Source organism: Littorina saxatilis, unplaced genomic scaffold (genome assembly GCF_037325665.1).
Source record: "Littorina saxatilis isolate snail1 unplaced genomic scaffold, US_GU_Lsax_2.0 scaffold_751, whole genome shotgun sequence".
NCBI lineage: Eukaryota > Metazoa > Mollusca > Gastropoda > Littorinimorpha > Littorinidae > Littorina > Littorina saxatilis.
In genome coordinates, this window is record NW_027129717.1 from 5,001 (window position 1) to 27,500 (window position 22,500).

At 42.0% G+C, this 22,500-nt stretch overlaps 1 protein-coding gene across 1 annotated transcript in view; it reads right to left on the reverse strand.

Moving 5' to 3' along the window:
- The window catches only part of LOC138957944 (uncharacterized), a gene marked incomplete at both ends in the record, with an annotated part of 58,582 nt that overhangs the window by 3,509 nt on the left and 32,573 nt on the right, over positions 1–22,500 (reverse strand). The window contains 2 exons of the mRNA XM_070328965.1: positions 1,066–1,123; positions 12,275–12,344. Of these exons, the coding sequence (XP_070185066.1) occupies positions 1,066–1,123; positions 12,275–12,344 (128 nt within the window). The remainder of the gene's footprint in view (positions 1–1,065; positions 1,124–12,274; positions 12,345–22,500) is intronic.

The following is a 22,500-nucleotide window of genomic DNA, read 5'->3' on the forward strand; positions in this document are numbered from 1 at the left end:
TGTGACTAACGACAATTTGAATTAACCACTTTGCATAGTTCGAGACAAAAGCCCTTGTGGTTCTGTCCAAGCCACAGCGTACAAGTATTCAGTCACCACCAGAAGCGACATCTTGGCTCTTCAAACAGGCCCACAGTAACATGATTACACAGGACCCATGCTAATGTAGCAGCTCGCCTTACTGCAGCACAATCCAAAGGATCTATTTTTCAGCAAGGCCGAAGGTTAAATTTGACCTGCTTCGGTTCTACCTTGGCCAACACTTCTCGGCCAAACTTTGTCTTCTGCGTTCGACGTTATAGCCGTCATATCCTCAGATCGGTGGCTGCTATAAAGTCCGCAGTCTTCTGCGGGTCGGCAGCGGGTCCCATGAGCTTAGTGCCAACGCTGGTGTGTTCTGGTCTTGGTGCTGGAGGCTTTTTTCAGATGTGGGCAGGTGGGTAGTTTGCTCAGGGTTCGCTTCTCTGAGCCACACTCATGGTGGGCTATGTCACTGAGTCCCAGTCTCTTTAGGTGTTTCTTCAACTCGGCTATACTCAGTCACATCTTGTGTATCGTGAAAGACAATGGGCAATGAACAAAAACTGATTGCCTTGTTCGGAACGCGACACGTTTAACATGTGTTGTCACATGTCAGTATGAAGGGACAATCTCATTTCATTTAATGTAAATTGTGCTAATGTCCTCTCGGTTTTGGTTTCCATATTTGAGTTTTCGATTACACCTCCACAACTTAGTCCCCACTTGCAACGGGCACATTGCGTTAGCAATTAAACCCTTCTGATTGCCCAGTCTCTGTATGTGCCTGCGTGTCTCTCTGTATCTGACACACACACACACACACACACACACACACACACACACACACACACAGTAATATAACAATTACTTTTGTACTCTCTCAGCACCCACGCGATGCATATGTAAGATCAGCAGGGATGTATTTTACACGAATCAAAGTTCACTCCTCCACTAACATGTCACTGTAAAACATGGCAACTAGCTAGCTGGCTATTCATCCATCCAAACATACACACACGCGCGTAATGGCAAACGAGCACCTACCTTTTGCAAGATTTCATAGTTCTTTAGCTGATCCGGCGGGAAAAACAAGTACACATATCTGAAAATAAATAGAGGTATTCATTCTGGGATCAGACAAAAATCAACTCGTTCAAGTTAACCTATCCACGTCTGTTACGCGTGATTGTTCTGAAAAGTGACTATTACATTATTGTTCTGAAAGTCTACTATTTATTTCATCGTAATCATGTAAGCCCTCATACGTGATTGTTCTGAAAGCTTACTAATTTACATGATTGTTCTGAAACTTTACTAAAGGTAAACTTGCTTCACCCGTGAAATGTTGTCAGATATGGAACAATATGTATACCCCTGCCCAACGAAGTTGGAGGGGGGTATACTGGATTCACTTTGTCCATCTGTCTGTGTGTATGTCTGTTTGTATATGGAACAATATTTTGATACAATATGATACTAAATCTTAAGTGATATTGATATTTATACCCCAGCCAAATTTTGATACAATGAACCCCCGCCCAATGAATACAAACTCAACAAGTAATACGTTTCATACATTGAACATGTCTTCTTTATTGTTCTCAACTCAAAATTGAAATTAAATGTTCAAAGACAAAAATTATTTATAATCTTCAAAAATGTAATGATTCTTCTTGAGTATTCCCAACTCAAAATTCAAGTTACAGGTTCAAAGGGACACATAGAAACTTTTGAATTTTCCTCTTTGCCATGCTTAGGTGGCTAGGTCACCAAAATGGATCGAAAGGCATGGCAAAGAGGGAAAATGGAAGCTACTTTTTGCCCCTTTAAAGACGAAAGGCACAACAAATAATTTTCACAAATGAAACTTTTTTTTTATGAACTAAAAATTCAAGTGGAGAGGGGATGAGAGACGTGAGGAGATGTCCAGGGTTGCGAGATGGGTAGGGAGTCTGGGCTATAAAGTTCTTATACGCGAGACAAGATACTTCTTTGTGTGTGTGTGTGGGGGAATATTTTGTTTATCAACTCTCTCTCTCTCTCTCTCTCTCTCTCCCTTAATCTCTCTCTCCCTCAATCTCTCTCTCTCTCTCTCCGTGAATATTTTTGTCATCCTAAATGTTAGGGGCGGGGGGAGACATGTTTGCCCCCCCCCCCCACCTCAGGAACAGCTGCCCCCCCCCCGTTTCCGACGCCAGTGCACTGAGTACATATGCACACACATACCACACATGAATGCTAAATTTATTAGCACATCTGTTTTCAGTGACACTTTTTTTTATTACACAGCAACCACCGGGAGTAGGGGTATACATTATTATTGTTCCATATCTGACAACATTTCACGGGTGAAGCAAGTTTACCTTTAGTAGAGTTTCAGAACAATCATGTAAATTAGTAAGCTTTCAGAACAATCACGTATGAGGGCTTACATGATTACGATGAAATAAATAGTAGACTTTCAGAACAATCATGTAATAGTCACTTTTCAGAACAATCACGCGTAACACACGTCCGCTATGCTAGTCTTTCCTGAAAAAACCCATTTGCAAATCATAAAAATGCTTGAAAACAAATGCACGCGAGACAAATTAATCTTGTTAAATGTTTATATGCAGTACCACTGCTTTTGTCATTTCCCTTTACCAAATCTGAGACTTGTCGACACCAAAGCGCAGACATAACACACACACACACACACACACACACACACACACACACACACACACACAAATACACACACCCACACACATATACACACACTCACACACACACACACACACACACACACACACACACACACACACACACACACACACACACACACACACACACACACACACACACAAAACGTTTGGACAGAAAAACAGAAATAACTGTAAACGATAACTTCCAAGTATTTCTTCGGATTAAATCCTTTACGCACGAAATCAGGAAGCGTCTATTTTATTGATTGGCAGGGTTTCTGTTGTACAATAATAATGTTTGTGCAAAACGGTATCAGAATAAGCATATCATTACAAGAGGAAATTGTTATAATCGTCTAAATAGCAGAATAAAATGCATGCAACAAATAAAGACATTTAGTAGCATTGGAAACATGAACTGCAACATGGGGTAAGCAAAGGCGCTCTATAAACCTCTTAACGCTCTGTGATTGTTTCAATAACGATATTTTTTGTAACCACCAAAGATTAACACGTTTGACAAGGCCAATTGTTTGGCGGGCCTTAGGAACATTGTGTGGACAGGTCGAGTTAGTTCTACTTTTGTGTGTGTCGATATCGGCTTTGCCATATGCCTTGCGTCTTCTCGCGACAGATGCAAATTTCCGATCTCCGATTATGCATTTTACGAGTTGATGACCCTCAACGCATTTTATTGATGTGCAACTAACAGTGTAAGTTACAGTTATGCTAAATGTACTGGTACACATACAGTTTTACTTTTATATTCTGTTAGTTATTGGTAGAACAAAACATGTACAAGACGTACACAAAAATGAACACCCCCCCCCCCCAAGCAACTAAGTGACGTCCCCTGAAGTAGTTGCTGCTTCAACGATTTCATAAAAATAAAGTTGGCATATTATTTCTCCGACTGGTGTTGTATATATATTATCTGCATACATCGGGGAGGCATGGTGCTTTGGTTTACATGGTAGGAATTGTTCGAATCCTTCACGTTTTCTACTCCCGTAGTTGTTCCCTTGAAATATGCAAAAACAGTTCATTTCAGTACTGAACTGACGCTGTCGTCTGCTTCGACGGTCAGTTAATCGAATCAGTCTTGCTTCCAAATACTGGCCTTGCTCGAAATCTGTCAGAATAACACTTGTGCTTTTAGGCTTGAAAAGTATGCCCCTGAAGAAAAATCACTAATCGATCATAAAAGCTACCGCCAAAATTATAAGGGGCCGTTTGTCATCCTTCTGGAGCCGTTCCAAGAGCAAACTTATAAGCATTTGAAACCGTTGAATTCCTTTTGATGGCAGTAATCTTGTTTCTAAACGGCTGAAAAAGACGAATCACACGGCATCAGACGGATCCTGGTGGTTTCACACTACCCCTGTCGATCCGGGATAGGTCCCGTAAAAGTCTAGAAGCTGACTTCCAAAAGGTGAAACACCCTAAACGTTGCTTGTTAGAAGCAAACATCACTTTGGCCTGGTAGTAATTATGGACATTTAGCTATATACCTGGCATGGATGCCCTTTCTGAATTTTACTGGTATGGCCGCCATGACAGTTTTCAAAATGGTGGCCGAAACCGCCATACACATGTCTATTTCCACTTGTGTACGAAGTAAATCCCAAAACCTAATGGCTATTTATACTAATTCGAGTCTGCAGAACTCGAATCTTATGATAAAATTTGTGCTTTTTGCAATTTAAAATAAGTTTCGGTCAAAATATTATTTTTTATTCAAGCTGTGTTGGTCCAATAATGAAGGATTGTTCTTTCGTCAGATGATTTCAAGTAGGTTTGTTTTCAGTTTCTGTTACAGGAATAGAAGATGGAGCCAGCACGTAGACTTTCATCAGAAATAAGGTGCCGGTGTAGTCGGAAAATAACACTGCAGGAAAAAAACACCTCAACAGTGTTTTTCCCCCAGTAAAATATGACTGGGAGTGTTATTGTCCTAGGAAGATTACACTCCTTCACCCAGGTAAAAATGACTACGCCAAGGAAATTAACACTACCCCAGGGAAAAAAGACTGCTCTAGTTTAAGTGTGCACTTGCAAACAAACATGATTAAAATTCTTTAAGAACACGTTTAACACTCGCATGAAACAACCCTTTCGAAGTGCGCACAGAGGTTCACCAAATACATTTTCTCTTGGGTTTCAGCTCTGTTGTCAGGGTTGTGATCGAGCCACCTTTGAGTATACACGCTGATCGTGGTGTTCAGGTACATGGCAGCTGCCCGGTATTGATCTCTGTTTCTGTAGCCCAGATACCATTTGCTGCCATCTTTGTCGATCTGAGGTATTCTTCTGTGTCCATACCAATATAACGGCCCAAAATGTCTTCGTTGTGTTTGATGGTTTCTATAACTGCGCGTCGGATCTTTTCATGAAAATCTTGAGACCCTGCGACCTCCAGGCTTAACGCTCTGAAAAAAACAATTCCCGTCACCAATAATTGTTTCTGTTTGACGCGGAGCACCCACTTTCGTTTTCGGTCTGAAGGGCATTCTTTTAGGTGCGGCTAACCCCAGAGTCTTGCATTTCAGTCTTCTCCATGTGGAGTTCGTTGGGGTAAACTGCTTTGGAGGCGCAGGGTCAACCCTAACAATTTGTGGTTCTGATGAACGGTCAGGTTCGGCTCTGTTCTGTCGCTTTCTCTTGCTTGAGCACAATTCACCTTTCCCGTCTTGCATCAACTGCTGATTGATGTTGACGTCATCAGACGATGAACTCTTGGGAACACTAGCACTGGCACTGCAGGAAGTGTCGAAAATGTTGGCGTCGTCAGTCGATGAACTCTGCGGAACACTGGCACCAGTATTCATTGAAGTTTGTGGACCGCAGTCGTTTGCAGCTTTGTACGGCTTTAGATTAACGCCATGTGCTGTTTGCTTTAAGATTGTGCCGTCAGGGGTTTTCAAAATGTAAGTTTGATTTTGATCGACAGCATGTACCACATAGGGACCTTGCCACGGAGCCTTCATTTTTCACCCTTTCCTATCCGCACAACGCAGATTCCACAGAAATACCTGCTCATCCACCACAAACATTCGCTTTTGGCCGTGGCGCTCTTCGTAATCACATTTCTGTCTGTCTTGCGCCTGAGTGATGTTCTCTGAAACTGTGTCTTTCATGACAGTGGACAGCTGCCTGATACTGTCCAGCCTTTGCTTGATATCATCAGGACAAGACGTGTCTTCACAACCTTCGAAGACGCTGACATTAACGTCGTTGCCATCGGTGCTGGATGAGCAGATGGGGTCAATTTCGTCCCCAATCGGTAGTCGGGCTTGTCGGCCATACAGCATGCAAAAAGAAAGGGGTGTACCGTGTGCTTTTCTGTGCGCTCGTTCTGAAGGCAAACAACACACCTGGTAAAGCATCAACCCAATCTTCTTCATCACGCAGAGTTTTCAGCAGCGAAGACTGGATTGTTCGGTTGTTTCTCTCAACAAGGCCATTGGCCTGTGGACGATAGGCGCTTGTTATATTTTGTTTCGCTCCACTCAGCCTGTGAAGCTCAGCAGACACTTGATTCACGAATTCTCTTCCCTGGTCATTAATCTGTATCTTGGGACACCCGTGACGACAGATCAGTTCATGAAGGAACCTTGCAGTGTCTTTTGCCGACTTTGATGGCAGGGGCTTGGGTTCCACCCCGGCCACTTCGTAAAATAGTTCACAGCAACAACGATACTGCTGAAACCACCTGGAGATTCTGGCATTGATGTGATGTCGATGCCGATCTGAGTCCATGGGGAGGATGAACAATTCACGCAGTGTTGTTTTCCTGGCAGTCTTATTTGCCGCCGTAGTGGCAGTGTTATTTTCCTGGCGCCAGTGTAATTTTCCTGGGAAAATAACACTCCCCTTCCGAGATTGCAGTGTTTCTTTCCTAGGAAAAATACACTCCCAGTGTTTTTTTCCCTGGAAGTCTTTTATGCCTCCTACACCGGCAAGAAGCAATAGATATTGAGTGGGAGCAGTGTGATTTTTGTCAAGATGCCAGGCCAACCAGCAAGACAAATCCACTACGACAAGCTACAGCGGATGGCATAAACAACGTCACTCAAGGCATCCATCAACGTGAGAAGTACGATGATAAAACCTTCATTGAAGTGATTGATACCCTTAAACCTTTTATACCCATGAACTACGTTGGCATAAAGATTGCTACAGCAGATTTACACACGAGGGAAAAAATGAACGGCTTAAACAGCGTTTTAAGCCAGAAGCTGTCTCTAACACAAATACCGTCAAGTTCAACTTCCACTATCCAGCCAACAAAGACACTGCTCCGATCTTCATTCAATACAATACAATACAATACAATAACTTTATTAATCTCTAAAAGAGAAATTACATTGCTGAGCGTTTGTGTCCGTAATAATAACATACATAAAACATTCAAAATAAACATTTGTTCTTTGTCCTGAGAAAATATAGCACATTGGTTATCACATAAGAAAGTATATTAAAAATAAATTAACATGCATTCACCATCAACAATGCACAAAAGAAAGTCAGCACCTTGCCGGTTATCACATATTGTCTAAGAGAGTAGAATGCAAAACAAAATCAACAATACTGAAACAATACAGAACACTGACCCCGTGCATCAGAGCGACAACACCAGCATCTACTGCCCCACCTGAGAATTGAAGATGTGAATTGCAGATGGAATGAACGAATTTCTGTAGCGTGTGGATCTTGCGGTTGGTTGTCTGAATCTGTTGCTCCTGTCTGTCCGTCTACTGTCAAATTCCGGTCTGAGTGGGTGCGAGTCGTCAGCCAAAATCTTCTGTACCTTGTCAGTCAGTCGTCGTTCATGTGTTGATGTGAAATTGTCCTGCTTCCTCCCAACCACCCCACTTGCTTTCCTGATGAATTTATCTAATCTATCCCTGTCTTGCTTGTTGATGTTGCCACCCCAACACACGGAGCCAAAGTACAACACACTATTGCACGTTGAAGTGTAAAACATCTGAAGGATTTCTTGTCTGATGTTAAAAGACCTGAGTTTTCTCAAAAAGTACAGGCGAGAGTGGAGTTTCTTCACAAGGGCATCAGAGTTTGGTTTCCATGTCAACTTATTGTCTATAATCACCCCCAAATACTTATACTGCTCTACCTTCTCTACGACCTCCCCCTTGATCACTATCTCCCTGTGTACATGTTCCCCCCTCCTGTTGTCCATTATCATTTCCTTTGTCTTCCCCACATTAAGCTCTAAATAGTTGTTTTCACACCACCCCACAAACCTATCTACCTCCTGCCTGTAGTCAGAGTCGTCGTCAACAGTCAGCAGTCCGGTCAGTCCAGTGTCGTCAGCAAACTTGGTTATGGGGCAGGAGTCACTAGAACTTCTGAAATCTGCTGTGTAGAGGGAAAAAAGAAAAGGTGAGATTACTGTGCCTTGTGGTGCCCCTGTGTTTGTGCAGATTGTGTCTGAAACTGATTGCCCCCCCACCCTAACATACTGTGGCCTGTTTGTCAGGTAGTCCATAACCCAGAGGATGGTGGCTGCTGGGACATTCATGCTAAAAAGCTTCTCCGCCATTAAATGAGGCTGTATAGTATTAAAAGCGCTGGAAAAATCAAAGAACATCAAGCGAATATAAGAGCCAGGCTTTTCTAAATGAGAGTAGATCTTGTTTAAAACATTCAACACAGCATCATCAACACTCCTGTTTTTCCTGTATGCAAACTGACATGGATCAATAAAATCTTTCACACAATCACTCAGTTTGAACAAAACAACTCTCTGGTCAAAATACATCTTCTGCCAGTCCAATGTCCCTGGAAGCAAACTGAACCAAGTTGCGTTTGAGCACACGTCTACCAACATGATTCAACTGTCTTTGTTTGATGCAGTCATGAGGTGCAGATTGGCTGGGGTCTCTGATATGATGGCAGCTGAAGGAAAGTATCACTTAAAGTGTTGTGTACTCTTTTGCCGAAAGCATGAACACAAAAGCAGTCAAAGTGAGAAGAACCCTGAGTCTATCTGTTTGGAGAACACAATGACAGACCTCCAGAACGAGATGGCAAAAGGACATATTTTTCCCCTCGAGAGTTTGATGTCGAGCCTGCTCCTTACAGAAGCAACCGATTCAAAGAGAAGATACTGAAAGTTCTCGGTGATACGGTGTCATTTGTACCAAGTTGCTGTGAAGATCCACAATGACATGAAACATACTAAAGGACATGACACTGTTGGCAACCTAGACATAGAACATGCTGAAAAAGTGGTGCCAGAGACCTTGTTTCTTCTCATCAAACTCTTGTGTGCAGGTGGTATCCCTGATGAAGAGGTCAGCCATGACAAGGAAACAGAGATCAGGAGCAAAGTTCTTAGTGTCTGTCAAGACATTGTGTTTCTGGCATCAGGAGGCCGAAAAATGACACCCAAGCATCTTGGTCTGGGGCTATGTGTTCATCAAGCAACGCGGTCCAAAGAGCTTGTGACACTTCTCAATGCTGCTGGTCATTCAGTGTCATACGAGACCGTACTTCGTGCCGACACAGCCATAGCTAATGATGTCATCAGCCGGTATCATGAACTAGGCACTGTCATGATACCAAGAAACTTTTCCGATGGAACCCAACAAGGATATATCCGTTTCTCAGCGGACAACATCGACATCATCGAAGAAACACTCAGCGGAATGGGAACCTTTCACGCAACCCAGTATACTGCCTTGAAGAGAAAATCCTGCCAAGAGCCAGTTATGGATATTCAGGTCAAGGTATCTTCTTCAAAAGTTGTCCAAACACCTCCTGAACTTTCTGATCTGGAAAACGCAAACATGACAAACCCGAAACCAGAACCAGTTTTTCAGAAAGAGGTGCAGGAAAACTGGTATGAGCCTGATGCTGAAAAGATGATGGAATCCCTCACTTTGGACCTGGCATGGTTTTTTGCACGGCAGCATCAGCCTGACCTCCAGGTAGTTCCAGGATGGAGTGGCTTCAACCAAAAGGTGTCCACCACCGACCCTCCTCTAACAGAAGTAGGGCCCATGCCTATTCTGAACGCTCCAGCCCATGAATGTGACACTCTGTGGACTGTCATGAAGCGATGCGAGGCAATGACAAAAAAACTGGGCGAAACATTCACGATCATTACGTTTGATGAGCAGTTATACTGCAAAGCAAAAATGTTGCAATGGGACAAGAAAGACGGTTGCAAAGATTCCATCTTCATGTTGGGAGGATTCCACATTCAAAAGAACTTTTCCAAGGTGAATATATGGCTTCTTCTGGTTTCCCTGACATCTGGGTTGAGAGTGGCGTCCTTTGCGAAACACAGCTGCATGGCAGTGTCATGAAAGGGAAAACCTGGAATCGAGTGATACGTGCACATAAGCTAACCCTGGAAGCACTCTGGACCATTCTTTTCTCTCACTTCAAAGACTGGGCAGCAGAACATGAGAAAGTCATCAGCGACACCTTGAAAGATGCTGCTGGAAATGTAGCTCAAGGATTTGCAGACAAAGATGATCTAGAGATCAGCACGTCTCTTCCTATTCTTCTAGCAGAGGCAAGACAGATGGCAGCTTTGTTGGATGAGTTTGACAGCAGCTGCGCAGAGAATGCAACATTCCAGTACTGGCGGATGTACATGAAGCTGGTGTCAATTCTCTTGCGTTTCACGCGCTCCCTGCGTGATGGAGATTGGAATTTGTTTCTGTCATCCTTCTCAGAGATGCTGCCTTGGTTTGGGGCCTTTGACCATGTCAACTACACACGATGGGGAGCAGTGTTTCTGGCAGATATGAGAATGCTCTCTGAGACAGCGCCAGATGTGCACCAAGCCTTCTTAGCTGGGGATTTTGTGACGAAGGAGTCAAGGCAAAAGTTCAACCAGATCCCAGATGACCGGGCTGTTGAGCATATAAACAAAGCAGGCAAAGTAGCCGGTGGTCTTGTCATCAAATGAAAACAAAGCAAGCCTGGCACATTTTCTCTGTTCCCAGCTTGCCGAGAAGTTTCCAAATGAGGAGGGCCGAGAACTTGTTCTTGGAGGTGGGTTTGAAGATGCAGCCAAAGTCTGGTGTTCATCCGGGAGAGACATCACACAATTGTCATCGGCAGATCATGAGGAGGCTGACACTCGAATGCTGCTCCATGCAAAAGATGCCTCTCAGCAGGGATATGGTCAGACAATCATCATCAGTTCTGACACAGATGTCCTGGTTCTCCTCATTGTACATCGGACCGAGCTGAGTCCTCTTCTGTGGATGCAGACTGGGACATCCAGGAAGAAACGGTACATCCCTGTGCATGACATTGATCTACCAGAGGCAGTGCGATCATCTGTACTGGGATTCCATGCAATAACAGGATCAGACAGCACCAGTCAATTTGCTGGCATAGGCAAACAGTCTGCATGGAGTACATTTGTTAAGCATCCTCAGCTTCTCGAGAACCTTGGCCGGGAGGACTTCCCTGACCAACAGGTACTGGACGACGCTGAAGCTTTCATATGCAAGCTGTATGATCCAAACACAGTCAGCCAGTTGATACAACAAGTGCGCTGCTCTCTCTTTCACAATGCAAAGAAAAGCATTGAGAATCTCCCGCCAACACATGCTGCTCTTTCTCTTCACATCAGACGCTCTCATTACCAAACGCTGATCTGGAGGAGAGCCATGAAAACAAATCCTCAGCTACCTTCGATCGTTGACAGTGGATGGCATGCTGTTGGGACAGAAGATGATAACACTCGTCTTGAACCTAAGCTTCTGACAACTTAAGTCCCAGAGTGTTTGGAACTACCATCTTGTGGATGTGGTGCTGGTCCTACCTGCTGTGCCACGCGTCGTTGCAAGTGCACCCACCTGGCTCTAGCATGCACGTGAGCATGCCGCTGCAAAGACTACTGCAGAAATCCCAGATCTGCAGAGCAGCAGGATGATTGAACAAAATAGTCGTACATTCGCTCTGCAATATGCCAAGGGTGCTATTGTTTAACGTTGCTGTCTAATGTTTCTGTATATGTACTGCATATTTGTTTTTTTACTAGGATTGAAGAATGTAAACTATTTTGTCCATGTCTGCAGACCATTATTTTGTGTGTAAAGTTGTACAGAAACCGGACAGTCTTGGTGTCCGAATGTCTTAATTTTTCCCAATGTGTCATGGATAATTAAGGAAACAGCTTAAAAACTTATGAATCATTTCTAAAATATCTTAAGTGCATTCCTCGTGTCAGAAAGTGTAGAAATAAATGCAACATTTATTGAATTATTCGTATTAGAGCCAGAGATATTCCAAAATTAGATAGTGGTGGCAGCCATTTTGAAAACTGTCATGGCAGCCATAAAAACGATTTTCAGGATGGGCATCCATCCTGGTCGTATTGTCATACATCTAAACTACACATACAAACTGGGTGTTTGCTTCTAACAAGCAACGTTTAGCGTGTCATTGTTTTTGCAAGCGACAGAGCTCAGATTCTAGTCTATAATTAGGAGCATGAAATAAAACATGGGACAAAAATGTTGCTTGCGTTGAAAGCATATGAAGCAAAAAGTAAATGATTAAAACAGTATTCTCACATTTTAGTCTTCTTTATCACAAAAACTATAACGCCGGAACCACAGCCAATGGCCACGACGGCAGCTCCACCTAAAGCAAAAGAATCACACATTTTTTTTTCTTTTTAATTTTTTTTTTTTTTACATATATCACACAACCTCAAAAACATTGATCTATACAGCTCAATATTGTACTATAGCTGTCCCCTTCAGGAAAACACAAGGAAAGAAGACAATCAACTAGTTGTACTATGTGAGACCTTTTGTGAATCGTCGATATCAGATTATGAAAACCGTAATAGAAAAATAGATAATACTGAGCAGCACACACACACACACACACACACACACACACACACACACACACACACACACACTCACGCGCGCGCGCACGCACACACACAAACTTACGCACACTCACTCACGCACGCACTAATACACACACACTAATACACACACACACACATACACACATACACACACACATACACATACACACACACACACACACACACACGCACGCACGCACATACGCTCGCTCGCTCGCGCAGGTTATTAATATTTACACACACACATTTACACACACACACACACACACACACCCACACACACACACACACACACACGCAGGCAACCACATATGCTCGTTGGCTCTCACGGGCTATTAATATACACACCATTCAACGAATAATATTATCATTTGTTCGTGGCTGCATGTTTACCACAACATTTAAAATGTCTCTCTCTCCCTATGTCTGGTACAGGGTGACCCCAAAAAATGCAACCCTTAAAAATTTGAATAACAACTACATCTGTAAACCTAAACATCAATATTTGGGATACATAAACTTCAGCCTATGCCCGACCCTTCCGCAAAGTGGTAATTTTGTAGATTACATGGTCTGACTTTTGTTCAATTTAAAAAAAAAGCTTTCAAATTCGGCGATCGACTCAACGGAACGAGGTTTGACAGTGAGCAGTAGGAATAATTACCTGATTTAAACCCTCCAGACATTAATCTTTTGGATTATCTGAATGTCTGAGTATACACAAGCACTCGCTTCACCCCCTAGATCATCGGTGAACGGAAGAAAGTACAGCTAGGTTCAGGGCAATCCCTACACGGGAAAGCTTTCGTGCCATTGACAATTTTGGAGGTCTAATTTGGAACACATATCAGACAAAAGGAAACGTGGAACCATTTTACCTACAGACTCGAAACTTTGTAGAATGGTCGTGGACGAACTGCAGTTTATGTACAACAACTATGCAAATATTTGCTAAACTCGAATGACTGGACAAATTAACTCCTTCGTTGTAAAGTTACACTTGCACAATGTCGCGCAAAATTCGTCAATGACATTAACGCATTCATCCATTGGAAATGCCCTGATCCTGCCTGTACCGTACGGTAATTGTTGTATTTAAGTAACTGATTGTCAAATGTTGATTAACAGTCAGCCGCTTGCACAATCCCCGCTCAACTCTACCGTCAGCTATCAACACCCTGTTTACTTCTCTCCGGCTTTGAAGACCGGAGAAAAAACCCAATGAGAACCGCTTCTTGTGGTATGTGCTATCTGTGACGTTGTTTTATGCTTACGCTTGTGCTAGTGACACTCCTGGACCACACGTGCCTTTGTGTGGCCTGCTTACAGATAGAGAGAGATGGCGAGTGAGAGAGAGAGAGTCTGTGTGTGTGTGTGTGTGTGTGTGTGTGTGTGTGTGTGTGTGTGTGTGTGTGTGTGTGTGTGTGTGCATTCTGCTTTCCACACGATTGGCGACCTAAGGCCTATTTAGGTGGCCATCCACATGTGGATGGCAACTTAACTGGTGGATTGTGTCCTATCACAGTGGATGGTTCCTTCACTCCAGATCTGGATTGCTACCTTATTTGTGGATTGTTACCCACAATGGAATGTAACCTAAAGAATATTGTGGATTGTTACTCGCATTTGTGGAAATGTTACTTGCACTTGTGGAAATGTTACTAATGTTTTAGTGGGTTTTTTTTCTATTGAGAACAGAAAGTGTAAAGTAAAAGCTCCTGCTGAATTTATTTTCAAAACTTTACCAGAAATTGAGTAGACCTATCAAGCCCCCAAACCAAACGTTCGATGTAAGGACCAATGACACTGACAGATCCTCTATTTTTTTTATATATAAAGACAAGGGACTGGGTGGCCGAGTGGTAACGCACTTGCGCGGAAGCGAGAGGTTGCGAGTTCGACTCTGGGTCAGGGCGTTAGCAATTTTCTCCTGTTCAAGTGTTAGTCTTTCGGATGAGACGAAAAACCGAGGTCCCTTCGTGTACACTACATTGGGGTGTGCACGTTAAAGATCCCACGATTGACACAATGGTCTTTCTTGGCAAAAGTGTATAGGCATAGATAAAACTGTCCACCAAAATACCCGTGTGACTTGGAATAATAGGCCGTGAAAAGTAGGATATGCGCCGAAATGGCTGCGATCTGCTGGCCGATGTGAATGTGTGATGTATTGTGTAAAAAAAATCCATCTCACACGGCATAAATAAATCCCTGCGCCTTGAATATGTGTGCGATATAAATTGCATAAAAAAATTAATTAAAAAAAATAAAAACATAAATCCCTGCGCTTAGAACTGTACCCACGGAATACGCGGGATATAAGCCTCATATTTATTGATTGATTGATTGATTGAAAAATGAACAAAATAAATACGGAAACACCCCACAAGACTAAACTACAGAAACTCATAAGTAAAAATGCTTTTGATCGTCAAACAGCGTGCTATGACATTTGTTTAAAAAATAAGTTTCGTCTAGAGCTCGTACTGAGTCTTACTGTGGTATGGCACTCAGTGTCAGTGCCAGTAGGTGTGTGTCAGTGTCATTAGTCACTGTTTGTGTGTGTGTGTGTGTGCTTCGTTTGTTTGTTTGTTTGTTTGTTTTTAATGGTTGTTATTGTGGTGTTTTTCGTTTTTGTTGTCAAAATTAATCAGTTCATTTCAATGTCATATGATATGTTTTGTAAACTGACAATGAACTGCTAAATATGATTTCAAAGCATCAAATTCATTATTTAAAAAAAAAAGTTTAAATATTTACCAATAAATTTGTTCAAGTGAAGAGTTCAAAGGTGCCTGCTGCCAAATTGTTCGCACAATTGCAGATTAACTGGAAATTATACGAGTGCATGGGAAGAAATATTTTCCAACATGATACCGGGCAGAACTGAAACCGTCACAGTCATCATTTTGCACAAGACAAGTCAGTCTCCGTCAAGCCCCAAGATATATCAAATCGGCAGACAAGGTTTAATGACCGAACAAATTGTAACTTCTAACCGACTTGGTCTTCGGGTCACAGCGGAGGACGACAATAGCTTAATGGTTTCATTTGTGCTGAATTGCAGTTTTTTTACTTTTTTACTTTAAAAAAACCCGTTTTTACAAATTTGTTTCTAAAATCATAATTAAATATTTTCCGGGCCATTCACGTCTATGTTTAACATTGCAACTGTCGGTAAAACCGTACTCTATGGATATTGTGTGCAGTTGGTATGAGGTCAAAGACTACAGACGAAAAAAAAACAGAAAAAAACTGACATAAATATTGCTCAACTGTCGACGAGCAGTTTTACTGCCCGGTATTGTAATAGATAAGTGCATTGCGTAAACATGACATTTGAAGAAAAAAAAATCACCCTAACCCTAACCCTAACCCTAACCCTAATCCATGACAACGGCTACCTAGAGACGTAAAATATTTTCACAGTAAAAAAACCAAACGCACATCATCAAAAAAGATGATTGATATTTAATCTAAAATAGACTAGAATAAGAGTAAAAACAACATGGGTGGAAGTTGGTGGCCATTCAACGTGTTTTTGTAAAACATGAACTCGTGGTAGTAAAGTTGGTTGGATTTGGTTGCGTATGAAAACGACCAGTGGCATTACAGGAACAAATTGATTCCCATCACAAAAAAAGTCAATGGAGATCGCTTCATCATAGTTATCTCTAAACGTCCAAGGCATAATGGTTGGGTGAAAATGAAACATAAAAAAGTTGTTTCAGTATTTCTTAGGCAACCGTCCAGACTTACTACCACCGATTTTAGAGACAAAGAAAAATATCTTCAAAAATGCACTTTTTACGTGTTTTGGCAGAAATCTTTTTTGGGGATCTTAGAAAAGGTTCTAAAGAATGTTTTGACAAAGAAGCTTTCATCAATGTTTTACCGAAGAGTAGTTACAACAATTTTTCTAACGAATTTCATTCTTGCTTTTTTTAAGTGCAAGGCCAGAATACGACTGTATACCCGGAGAGAAGGTTTTTAATTACCACCAAAATTCCGTGGTAATGAAACCAAATCTTTAAATTGGCAATATTCCTGACTTCTGACAAACATTTTGCGACCCATTTGCCCATCTTTTCTTTTTGTTAATTGGCCAAATCGATTGATTAAAGTTTGAATTTTAGGTAACCAAATTTGGAATAGTAGTGCTGTCGAGTGAGTTCACTAAAATTTGATGAGTCTGGGTTTTTGTCGCCCATATGACTGTAGAAAACAGAGCATTTCTCCAAAAAACTGTTTTGATTAATAATCTTAGGTGGGTGGTAATGCCCCTTTTCTTAGGTAGCAAAATCCAAGAAATAGGTATGTGTGTATGTCTGTGTGTGTCTGAAAGTGTGAGTGCTGCGAGAGACGCTCAGGATGTTTACATGTGTTTTAATGCAATTCTAATTCTAAGTTTACAGCAAATATGAAGCGGGCTAGAGTTATTAGTTTTAAGTGCAATCGTTTAATTCTTAATACATGTGATGTTTTTATGTCTGTGATCGCCTGACACTGTAAGGCAATTTTCCTTGTTTTTATGAGGACAGTAAACATTTTGAGTCTTGAGTCTTGAGTACAGTGACGGTCTAAACGGTGGTGGCGGTTTGACCCTTCAGTTGTGGTGTTTTCGGTCTTCAGGACGCCATTTTTGTTCCACGTGGCTGCCTTTCGCAGCAAAAAGTTTCCATGGTGCGGTTGTTAGTGTCGGTGGGTACATAATGTTAGGTTGAAGGTAGTTTTGGCAGTAAAAATCGTCCTCCTTTATTATTACATTTAGTCAAGTTTTAACTAAATGTTTTAACGTTGAGGGGGGAATCGAGACGAGAGTCGTGGTGTGTGTGTGTGTCTGTCTGTGCGTCTGTGTGTGAAGAGCGATTCAGACTAAACTACTGGACCGATCTTTATGAAATTTGACATGAGAGTTCCTGGGTATGATATCCCCAGACGTTGTTTTTTACATTTAGTCAAGTTTTGATTAATGTTTTAACGTAGAGGGGGGAATCGAGGTCGTGGTGTATGTGCGTGCGTGTGTGTGTAGCTCTGTGTGTGTGTAGAGCGATTCAGACTAAACTACTAGACCGATCTTTATGAAATTTGACATGAGAATTCCTGGGTATGATATCCCCATACGTTGTTTTCATTTTTATGATAAATGTCTTTAATGACGTCATATCCGGCTTTTTGTGAAAGTTGAGGCGGCACTGTCACGCCCTCATTTTTTATCCAAATTGGTTGAAATTTTGGTCAAGCAATCTTCGACAAAGGCCGGACTTCGGTATTGCATTTTAGCTTGGTGGCTTAAAAATTAATTAATGACTTTGGTCATTAAAAATCTGAAAATTGTAAAAATATGTTTTTTATAAAACGATCCAAATTTACGTTCATCTTATTCTCCATCATTTGCTGATTCCAAAAACATATAAATATGTTATATTTGGATTAAAAACAAGCTCTGAAAATTAAATATATAAAAATTATTATCAAAATTAAATTTTCGAAATCAATTTAAAAACACTTTCACCTTATTCCTTGTCGGTTCCTGATTCCCTAAACATATAGATATGATATGTTTGGATTTAAAACACGCTCAGAAAGTTAAAACGAAGAGAGGTACAGAAAAGCGTGCTATCCTTCTCAGCGCAACTACTACCCCGCTCTTCTTGTCAATTTCACTGTCTTTGCCGTGAGCGGTGGACTGACGATGCTACGAGTATACGGTCTTGCTGCTTTGCATTGCGTTCAGTTTCATTCTGTGAGTTCGACAGCTACTTGACTAAATATTGTATTTTCGCCTTACGCGACTTGTTTTTATTTTTATAAATGTCTTTGATGACGTCATATCCGGCTTTTCGTGAAAGTTGAAGCGGCACTGTCACGCTCTCATTTTTCAGCCAAATTGGTTGGAATTTTGGTCGGTATTGCATTTCAGCTTGGTGGCTTAAAAATTAATTAATCTGAAAATTGTGAGAAAAAAAAATTATAAAACGATCCAAATTTACGTTTATCTTATTCTCCATCATTTTCTGATTCGAAAAACATGTACATATGTTATATTTGGATTAAAAACAAGCTCTGAAAATTAAAAATATAAAATTTATTATCAAAATTAAATTTTTGAAATCAATTTAAAAAAACTTTCATCTTATTCCTTGTCGATTCCTGATTCCAAAAATATATAGATATGATATGTTTGGATTAAAAACACGCTCAGAAAGTTAAAACGAAGAGAGGTACAGAAAAGCGTGCTATCCTTCTCAGCGCAACTACTACCCCGCTCTTCTTGTCAATTTCACTGCCTTTGCCATGAGCAGTGGACTGACGATGCTACGAGTATACGGTCTTGCTGAAAAATTGCATTGCGTTCAGTTTCATTCTGTGAGTTCGACAGCTACTTGACTAAATGTATTTTCGCCTTACGCGACTTGTTTTTGTTTCTGTAGGGTTTTGCTAGTATCTAGCATAGTGATAGGTTGTTTGTCCCCCCTGGTCCATCCCTCCCCCTCTCCGTCACCGACACTTCACCTCATTGTGCTGTAAATAATCATCACTTAATTTATTATTGGTCCGCTGGCTGGCAAAAGCAAAGAGATTTTTCTCGCTCTCCATCACCTCATTCTTTGTTTGTGGAGTATAGTCTTGTACGCATAGCGTTGGCTCGCCTCTGTATTTGTCTTTGTGGTGTCTTTTGTTATTGTTCAGAATGAATAATGAGTTAGCTCGAGGACGGTCCCTTTAGCATTAGTTTCATCGCAGAACTCCCGCGTAACACCAAAGAGCTTGGCGAAGAGGAGTGGAGTTTCCACCCAATCACATCGCCGGGGCACTCTGCATCTAGCTACCAAAGAATTTGGCTTGATTGCAGAGAGCCCCGCTAAGAAACCGCGAAAAGATATGGCCCAAAAAAGCAAGCGCACAGGATGCGCACCCAAGAACAAAAGGTTAAGGCCATGGAGGCTATAAAAAACCAAGAGAAGTCCAATAAAGGACAAAACAACTATTCAAAGATGCCTGTGGCTAAGTCCGCAGAGCTATCTAAAAGGAAAACAGAAAAGGAAAAAAATGGCAAAACGCTTGTATCAGAACAAACAACTACGGGTCAACCCCGACAAAAAAAAAACCACCCAGAAAATAACGAAGCGAGCCTGAAACCAAGTACTCAACTTCAGGTGCAGGCCCAAGTGCATGCCTCTGACCATTTAACAAAGCAAATGGCCCTGTCAGCTGATTTAAAGAAAAAAATTCAAACTTCGGGGGCACGCCTGTCTCACTCGTTGCAAGCTCCCAGAGATCTGAACCCCAAACAACAGGGACTACCTCAAAATAAAAGAAAGTCACATGACCACCAAATGTTGTAAAAAACCAAAACAGGGGCAACTACCACATTGACAGAAGTAGAGTCAGAGCCAACATCCAGGGGGGGCCTAGCCGCCTTTTCTGAAACGCGGCTCTCTGAATCATCTGAATTAAACAGACACAAGTATTTCTGAAGAAAGTACGATTCATGATGACAAAATTGACAAATAAGAGGAACGAAAAGACGACTCTCGCCAAATACTGACACCATTGATGCAGACACAAACGAAAATCATACCAGTAGAGAGACTGTAGAAAAAATGCCCAACAGACTAACGCAACAGGAAAAATCCAGGACACTACCTTCACTCGTGAAGATAGAAGTAAAAGGGGAAAGGGAGTGAGGCGTTCTCTCTTTAAAGGCAGAACGCCTGCTTCAGAGTTCCTACAACATCCAATCATTCTAGAGGATACCAGGGAAGTCCCGGTCACCTTCAAGGGTCTGGGTCTCCACCGGTTCCGCACAATTAACACAGCAGTCGGAGATGTAATCTCTCTCCGGCCTCTGGCAGGAGAAAGGTGGCTGATGGGCTGCTCTACTGCTAGACAACAAACATAGGCGGTGCTAGCATCAAATGTGCTATACCTGAACCCATCACCTAGGGGGTGATAAACAAAAAAATTCCACTCATTCACTCGGAAGAAGAAATCTTCGCCATGAAGATGCAGATTAACGTTCGTACAGAATCGGGGCAACTAGTCCAAAAAGGTCGAGAGACCATCAAACAAATATACAGACTGAAAAACAAAGCCATACAAATCACCTTTAAAACGGCAGTTCTGCCCAAACAATGTCTATTCAGGGAGAACAGTATTCCATCGAACTGTCTGCCTGCCCGGTCCGTCGCTACAGTCACTGCAATCGGCTCGAACATGGTGCAGTGCAATGTAAAGCACCGACCCCCACATGCATCCAGTGTGGGACCCAGGACCCGGGATCGGCACTTTGGAAATTGTGGAGGTGACCACACGGCCGCTTACCTCGGCTGTGCGGTGTACCGTGTGGGGATGAAGGCGAACAAGATTCGCTCAGCCTCATACATCCCGTACGCCGAGGCAATGCACAGAGCCAAAATGAACGGATAAAGAACTTAAAAAAGAAACCCATGCCCACTCTCCGCGAGAGTTGCTTGATGACTTCTAGTGAGAGAATCCTCCCCCCCCCCCCCCCCCAGAGTACATCCACCCCCCTGAGGGGCTACGCCAAGGCTGTGAAGCACGGCCGCTCCGAAGGACACAAACAACCCCGCCCCCTGAAAAAAACAGAAACGAATGTAACAAGACAAAACCTGGACAGCACCGTACCCCATTTCCGTAAAACTCCTCAAACCAATAACACAGAACAGAAACAGTCTACCCAAGAAGACCTGGTCACCACGTTGGCAGATCAAATATACACCAATTAAAGTAATGCATACAAAATCGAAGCCGATATGGAAAATAAACAACGGGAATCACGACTCTCACAAGAAAGAGTCCTTGCCAAAAGAGTCTTAGACAAAATTGATAGTCGGAATAAACAAGCTGAATCATTAGCAGCCACCTCCGATGAAAAAGAACTTCGCGGGTTCCTGAACCTGTGCCTGTGACGGCCAGACAGAAACAAAGCCCACAGGCACTCATCGAATCTTTGACAGAAATGTACACTATGATTACTAAAACTGAATTGACAGCGCCAAAACCCGACACATTTCTTCTGGCTCTCAGTGCCCTTGCTGGGAGCAGAGATCTGTCCTCGAAAGAAATGGAAGTCATAAAGACATCTCAGTAAAACTAAGATCCTGGGAGGTTCGCACCTTTTATCACGATATGGTAACAGTTTTTTTTAAATAACAAAAGAAGGAAAGATGCTTTTTAAATTAAATTTCTGGACACAGAAAACTTTTATTCGATAAAATTCCAATGATCAGCCTTATGCACCGCCATGAGGGGTGCTGTCATTGCAGTCCGCGGGTTGCGAGACCTTGACCTTGACATTATCGTTGCTTGAATTTTCGGCCTGTGTGCCGATGGCTGTGATTGGCCCATACTTACAACATTTTCCGCACAATGAACACGATGTTCAAAGGAGTATTTTGACTCTGGTATGTCCGGGGCGAGAAACATTTATGCGCGGGTAAACAAGGAAACGACTCCTCCAGGAATATCTTAACATGATTTTAACTGGTGCATACAAAACATGATGTATTTTATTTAATTTTTTTTAACATATTTGTGAATGAAAGTTCTATGTGTATATTGTCTATGTTATGTTTTTTATTTTCATATGACATGGCGAGCAATCTATGCGTTCAAATGTACAAAGTACCTTCCCAGGCAGATTATTTATTTGATCTATTCGACGAATTTTTATCCTGTGGCTCTGAAATGTTACCTTCTTTTTAACATAATAAATATTGGAAATAAAAATGTCTTTTAAAGGCCCAGTCCCATGTAATACACGGTGTTTGAGAAAAAATAGGGCGAAGGGTGCGTGCCTGCTATTTCTAAGAAATGTTATCATAATTTATATCTTTTATTCTCTCGCTGGCACTCTCCCATCACCTCCCCTCCCCCCTCATCATATCACAA